Source organism: Trichomycterus rosablanca, chromosome 9 (genome assembly GCF_030014385.1).
Source record: "Trichomycterus rosablanca isolate fTriRos1 chromosome 9, fTriRos1.hap1, whole genome shotgun sequence".
NCBI lineage: Eukaryota > Metazoa > Chordata > Actinopteri > Siluriformes > Trichomycteridae > Trichomycterus > Trichomycterus rosablanca.
Genome location: NC_085996.1, coordinates 21424515 through 21432203, shown reverse-complemented (window position 1 = coordinate 21432203; position 7689 = coordinate 21424515). Strand labels below are relative to the sequence as shown.

At 38.4% G+C, this 7689-nt stretch overlaps 1 protein-coding gene across 1 annotated transcript; it reads left to right on the top strand.

Moving 5' to 3' along the window:
• The first annotated feature begins 354 nt into the window (after window positions 1–354).
• On the top strand, window positions 355–7258 carry LOC134319969 (eukaryotic translation initiation factor 4 gamma 3-like). The gene is made up of 22 exons (XM_063001254.1): window positions 355–418; window positions 534–647; window positions 754–867; window positions 974–1087; window positions 1184–1250; window positions 1466–1599; window positions 1715–1841; window positions 2110–2243; window positions 2367–2514; window positions 2643–2776; window positions 2861–2953; window positions 3110–3457; window positions 3552–3698; window positions 3796–4032; window positions 4195–4299; window positions 4507–4737; window positions 4845–5043; window positions 5293–5411; window positions 5801–5973; window positions 6351–6476; window positions 6879–6960; window positions 7078–7258. Exons 2-22 carry the CDS (start codon window positions 603–605, stop codon window positions 7201–7203), a joined length of 3003 nt encoding a protein of 1000 aa, XP_062857324.1. The 5' UTR covers window positions 355–418; window positions 534–602; the 3' UTR covers window positions 7204–7258.
• The last annotated feature ends 431 nt before the right edge of the window (window positions 7259–7689 follow it).

Sequence of the window (7689 nt, the reverse complement as noted above, 5' to 3'; positions counted from 1 at the left end):
AATGCTAATAAAAAGCTTCAATTTGATTTTTGTGAAGATCACAATAAAAGATCCCACTCAGGGTGGACGGGACATAACTGAAGAGATCCTGTCAGGAAGATCAATCGTCCCTAAAGCAACACCGTCTCATGGAAGATTATCAGTTGTGTGTTAATATATGTACATACTAGCCATGTGCAAAATAGTGACATAGTGATGTATAAATACCACCAGCCCACAGCACTAAACACAACCCTAATACATACAGTCATTAATGAGTTTCACGTTTTAATTTAGTATTGTTAGTGCACATGCAATAAATCGGTTTCATTTATTTTTAATATAGATTATAATAAAAGACCCCACTCAGGGAGGACGGGACATAACTGAAGAGATCCTGTCTGGAAGATGGACCACGTCTACAGCAACACCAGCTCTGGTTAGATTAAGGATTAATTTTTAATAAAGGACTTACTTACATTTGTAATAACCATGTTAACACAATATACAGTATAATTAATATAAATAATCATTGTTTTTATTCCTTCTCTTAGTCTGTAGATGCAGAGGTCAAGGTTAATGATGAAAACTCAACATCTCCTGGGCAGGACATAACTGAAGAGATGATCTCAGGAAGATGCACCACATCTGTAGAAACACCAACTCTGGTAAGATTAAGGATTGATTTTTAATAAAGGACTTACATTTGTAATAACCATGTTAACACAATATATATTTAATATATATAATCATTGTTTTTATTCCTTCTCTTAGTCTGTAGATGCAGAGGTCAAGGTTAATGATGAAAACTCAACACCTCCTGGGCAGGACATAACTGAAGAGATGATCTCAGGAAGATGCACCACATCTGTAGAAACACCAACTCTGGTTAGATTAAGGATTGATTTTTAATAAAGGACTTACATTTGTAATAACCATGTTAACACAATATATATTTAATATATATAATCATTGTTTTTATTCCTTCTCTTAGTCTGTAGATGCAGAGGTCAAGGTTAATGATGAAAACTCAACAACACCTGGGCAGGACATAACTGAAGAGATGATCTCAGGAAGATGCACCACATCTGTAGAAACACCAACTCTGGTAAGATTAACAGTGAGGATTTGTTTGTTGTGAAATTATTAATAAAAGGTAATAATTATGTTGTAATGAATTATTTATTTTAATTCTCTGTCTTAGTCTGTGGATGCAGAGGTCCAGGCTAAAGAAGAACACTCAACAGCTCCTGCTACTGTGCCTCACATCAGTAAATGAGATTTTATTATTTTAAATAAATGACCCAACATTGGGAACATGTGGTTTTAAAATAGAAGCCACTGTTGATTAGCTGAGATCAATTTAGACGATTTCTAACTGAAACTGCTAACGTTAGTTCATATACATTTAGAATTTTATAAAATCCATTTAAGAGTAATATGGAATGCTGACCATTATCACAGCTGTACTTATTCTGATTTCCAGAGCAAAGTCAGATTGCTAATACACAGCAGAGGAACAAATACAGCCGGAGCTTTCTTTTGAGTCTGCAGCTTAATAGTTCCAGCCTGCAGAAACCCAAAGTCCTGACTGATATCCCTGAGGTGGTTCTGAATACGGTAGAACAATCACAGCATTACCTGATGATCACATTTATTTATACATTTACATTAAGTTGTATAATGTAACACAGAAGATAATGAACCTGTAGTGGTTAAACTTCTCTTCCTTTAGCCTCTGATGGAGCAGTTGTATTTGAGAGACGTGATGAACTGTAAGTCAGATATCGGCCTCTCAATTAGCAAACAGGAAACGTCCATCTCTGAGCCTGTGGATGTTCAAGATGTCAAGACTGAAGAGGGTAAGACCATCATGGGTTAGAAATATGAGTACATAGATGATCCTTACTGCATGACTTTAATATGTTTTGTACTTTATTTTTAACCGTATTGTGACTGAACATTTCTGAAATTTGATTCATAAAGAACTTGATCTTCACTAAAAACCTGATTTTAAGAAGTAAATACTTTCAGGGTTGCACTGACCCAAATAAATGATATAAGATAGTAAAGAAATAGTGAGATCCATCATGTTGTGAGTCGGATTTTGATTCCTGTTCCTTTTTTCAGAGCATCATGACTTAATTCAGCCGCAGCAGAAGAAAAAATATGACCGGAACTTTCTGTTGAGCTTACAGTTTGTAAAGTCTAGCCTGGAAAGGCCAAAAGTCTTGACAAACATCCCTGAAGTGCTTCTGGAACAGGTTAAACAATCACACCGTCACTTTATGATCATTTTATTTTATACATGTGCGTTTATAGTTGATAATTCTATATATGTAACTTTATTGTAATTAAAACCACAACTCTCTTTTTATACACTTTAGCCCCTGATGCAGCAGTTACCCCTGAGGGACTTGATGACACGTACGACAGATTGTCCTCCCTTGGTTTGTAAACTGGACACACCTACTTTTGAACGTGTGGAGGTCCAGGAGGACAAGCTGGACAGAAAGAACATCAAGCCTGAGGCGGGTAAGGATGTTGTTCAAAAATATGATTTGTAAAAAAATGATTCTTAACGTAAGTAAACATGGACATCTTTTATTTCATGTCATGTCTAATTGGATTTACATTGTAAAAACGAATATTTGTCTTTTTAGAGAGCTGTAAGCGTGATAACCTGGTACAGAAGATTAAATACGACCGGGAGTTTCTGTTGAGTTTGCAGCTAGTCAGCGCCAGCCTGCAGAAACCAAAAGTTCAGCTGCACGACACAGATGTTGTTCTGGACAAGGTTTAAATAGCATTGCATCTTTAATATTTTTAGTCATAGATAAACTTGCTGTGGTTAAAATGTCACTTTCTTTATCCTCTTTAGCCCCAGCTTGATCAATTGTACCTGAGGGACCAGATGCTTTGTAGGAAGAACAATGCAAACCTAAGCAAACAGGGTGTTATTGGACGTGGACCAGTAAGTTACTTAAATATAACCTCTAAATATTGAACTTATATTGACTTGTAAACACATAATAAAATGCATTCTAGGCTACATATGTGTATGTTCTGAAAATGTATAAGTATATATTTAAGCAGCTATGGTTATGTAACTGCAATTTACTGTTATCAGCAAAAGCAGCTTAAAAAAGTGAGACGAATCAGCACCAGCATCCCACCAACCAATGACAGAGTGCAGCTGAACAAGGCCGAGAACGCCTGGATGCCAGTGGTAAAGAAGAGCTGCAGTGAGAATGAAGATCCAGAGGCAGCTAAAACCCAGGAGCTGTTCCGTAATGTCCGCAGTATCCTGAATAAACTGACACCACAAATGTTTGAGCAGCTGATGAAGCAGATCACCAAGCTTCCCATCAATACTGAGGAGCGGCTTCATGGAGTCGTCAATTTAATCTTCGAGAAGGCTGTTTCAGAACCCCATTTCTCCAGCACTTATGCCAACATGTGCCACAGCCTTATGGAAGTAAGAGCAGTGACTCCACCTGTCCAAAACTAGAAGTATTAGATATTTTGAGGTTTTGATTAGTTATTTTATCATTGCTTTTGTTCTTGTTTAGCTCAAAGTGCCCACCTCAGATAAATCAGAATCAACATGGAGCTTCCATAAAGTGCTGCTCAGTCGCTGCCAACAGGAGTTTGAAAAGGACAAGAAAGACGACAAGCTCATTGAACAGAAGCAAAAAGAGCTGGATGAAGCTACAGAGGTGCTAAATTCTCATATCTTAGCACTTACAGTATGAACACATCAAGAAATGTGTTTGTCCAGAATGAGTAGTAACTAAATGCTGATGTTAACTTTAGGAGAAAGACCGTCAGCTCTTTAAAAACGAGCTAGAAGAATTGAGGATCAAAGCTCGCACACGTTCCCTGGGTAACATCAAATTCATGGGGGAACTTTACAAGTTGAAGATGATCACAGAGCAGATTATGCATGACTGTATTAAGAAGCTACTGAAAAATGAAGATGAGGAAAGCTTGGAATGTCTAAGCAAGCTGCTCTCTACTGCTGGAAAGGACCTAGACAGTAAAAAGGACAAGGTAGGGGCGCTCTGGAGTCAGCAAGTGTTACCATTGTCCTACTAATTGTTTTGTAACTTTTGGAATGGTTGTATATCGGGGTAAAATATTGCTGTAGATTGGGGAATAAGGGTAATGCTAGCTTAGCATGCATATTAATAACTTTTGTTTTTGTTTGCAAAGCTTCAACTGGACCAGTACTTCCATCAGATGGAGAAAATAATAAGGGAAAAGAAAACCTCATCCAGGATCCGCTTCATGCTCCAGGATGTTCTGGATCTTAGACAGGTACTGATACTTCCACCTATTTTATTCACTGTCTGTGCTAAATTGTCTAGCATTCTTCTGTTTTGCAATGCCTTCTGGGGAAATAAACTTCAAACTTTGATAGTGTAAAAGAAAGTTGAGCTGGTACATTATTAAATGTTGCATTCCAGCCTTTGTTCTGTGTTGCACTTTGGCTAATCACTTTCTCTCTGTTTCTGTTTTTAATAGAATAACTGGGTTTCCAGGAGGGCAGATCAGGGCCCCAAAACCATCGACCAGGTCCATAAAGAAGCTGAAATGGAACAGCATGTGGAGCAGCTTCAAGTCCAGCAAAAGCTGCTCTCCAAGAAACACTGGAGTCAAAGACAAGGAGGCCAAATTAATAAGACTCAGTATAACAGATGGAACACGGCGCCCTTCTGCAACAATGACAAGTCACACCATAGCAAAATCACCAAGGTACTAAACAGCAGAAACAAATGCTTCTATTCTTTCACTGGGTTTAGGATTGGAATGACACAGTTCACAATCATTATTTTTCTCACACACAGCCTGGTGTATTACAGCCTCTGGTTCAAGCTCACAGAGGAAATCGTTCATGGGGAAGTCAGACGAGCAGATTCAGCAATGGAACTAAAGACACCAAAGGAAACGTTCCCTTCAGTAGGAAGCCTGAGGTTCGATCTCAAACTGGGGAGATGCGGGGTGTCTCCAACATGATGGACAAGAGAGGAAACGCCACTCGAGACAGCAGAGAACACACAGGTTAGAGGAGGAGTTTATACTTACCTTACACATGACAAGTTTTCCATGTTTGAGTAGACCAGTAATTATTTATTCCAAATAAATCTTTTTTTTAGTAATTGTGTATATATACATCATATTTAATATATTTAGTATTTATAAAAATGTTTTATATGTTTCTAATGCACCTGAACTGCCATGAACAAAGAAAATTGATGCTTAAAGCTGCAGCTCTGAAATTTCTAATGTATTTTTGTTGCATTTCTGTAGTAAATCATAAATCAGCTCCAGCACCACCTGCTCCTGCCAAACCTGCTCTGAATGAGGAGCAGGTAGAGAAAAAATCAGCTGCTATTGTCGAGGAGTATCTCCACATCAATGACCTGAAGGTAAAATCAAGTACACAGCAAACAGATTCCATGTAGGACATGAAGTCCAATTTTTATTTTATCTAGCTTAAAAGAATAATTTAAACAGTAATAAAAGAATGCTATCATAGAAGATTGCTATCATAAATAACAGCACACACTTATTCACAGTGCAGTTGTAGAACAGAAGTATTTAAGACAGTACAGCTTTAGTTTTTTCCCTTTTCATCTCCCAGTCTTGAAATTTTTTATTTCCAACTGTGAATCCACTGCTGCGACAACCTCTGATCTCTGATATTACGAGCATCTAGATTCACATGCACTAGACTTAATCTAGACCGAGATGTTGAATTCATGAATTGAATGATGAATTTATCTCATTGCTGTGTGTATCTGTGAATGTTTTGCAGGAGGCGCTGCAATGTGTGCAGGAGCTGAACAGTGAATCTCTGCTGTTTGTGTTTGTACGTCACGCTGTGGAGATGACACTGGAGCGCACCACCACTGCTCGAGAGCACATGGGTCTGCTTCTTCGACAACTAATCAGTGCTGGCGTTTTACCCACTGAGCAGTATTATAAAGGGTGAGTGGTGGGCTGATCTATCAGATCTATCCTGAAGAAACACACACACACACACACACACACACAGACACTTATATGTTTAATCATCTGGAAAAGACTAAAATACTCAAAAGAAGCCATTACAGACTTTAGGAAAACTACTGACCAAAAGAAGGACCAGAGCCCAAAAATAATACCCAGGTCTTCAGTACCCATGTTGCTGTGTGGCACAAACACAGTCTTGTAGAACTTTGAACATTGTTAGCAGATCTTTAATTCCAGAGCAATTCATCATCACATTTTGAGGGCACTGAGTTTATTAATATGATATGCATGCATGTGTGTGTGTGTGTGTGTGTGTGTGTGTGTGTGTGTGTGTGTGTGTGTGCTTTGCTCAGGCTTCATGAGATTTTGGAGGTTGCTGATGACATGGCTATTGATATTCCTCACATCTGGCAATACCTAGCAGAAGTAATAACACCGATGCTGCAGGATGGAGGGATTCCCATGGCTCAGCTCTTCAGGTTGGCTTTAAACTATACTGTAGATGTATTTATTAAAACTACATGAACTAAACTTAACCAGGTGCTGGTATAGTACACTTTAACTTCATTCTTGTTTTTGTCTTTGTTGGGACCCCGGCCTGGATTCTTATAATTGGGTGAGATAAATGCTGTTTCTGTCTCCACTAATGTTTATGTAGGACTGTTGTCATGTATTAAAAATATGGTAGTTAATGCTCTCTTTAAGGGTCAGCTACTCTCTGATGTCGTATGTGATCCGGTGTTTCCAAGTGGAACCGGACCTGCCACGATCCTGGCCGTATGGAGGGGTTGTTGAAAATGAAATGAAAAAACGATCAAGGTATTACATAATATTACTGCTTCATTTGCTGTTTATCTGATGTTATTATGTTGTTTCTGTAGAGAGGTTGCTAAGCCGCTGCTGCTTATAGGAAAAGCTGCTGCCCTTCTGGTTCAAATCCTCAACCGGCTTTGTCAAAAAACAGTAAGTGGTGCAATCTACACTTAATCACCCATAATGAACATTATTCAGCCATAATGAACATGAATGAACATTATTTATGCTTTAAAGTTTTACAAATACATATAACCATTTTTGCAGAGCTACAAAAAAGCCAGAGATCTGTGGAATGAAGCTGGACTCAACTGGAGGGACTTTCTTCATGTGGATGAGGACGTCAGCAAGTTTGTGATGAAACACCTGCCTCCAGCATGGAACAAGATTTAAAACAGCAAACAGAAGCCCCAAATTTCAAAATAAATAAAAATAAAAATTCTGCTAAGTAGGTGCCTGTGAAGTTTGTGCTTGAAACAAGGAGCCTGGTTCTCGGGCGGCAGGGCTCTTGCACCCCCTGCTGATCTCGTCCTGTCTCTGAAACAACATTCCTCCAGGACCAGGGTGCAACACAGAACACAAGTGCAAAACAAATCAATACACACAGTGCAGATAAAAAACAGACCTACAATAAATACAAATGACATTTCTAATCTAAAGTAATTGAGAGAGACGAGACTAGAGACAAGTGTAGCGTTGGCCAGCACATGGTACTGAGTAAATGATAAGTGAGGTAAAAAACATATTCTGATATACAGTTTGCAGCGTAGAGTTTATAGCAAATAGCAATATTTCAAGGATTCAAGTAAGTGCAAATATTCAAGTAATATAGTCACTAGGTAGTTGTGTATTTAAGTCCAAGGAACAAAACATTATGAC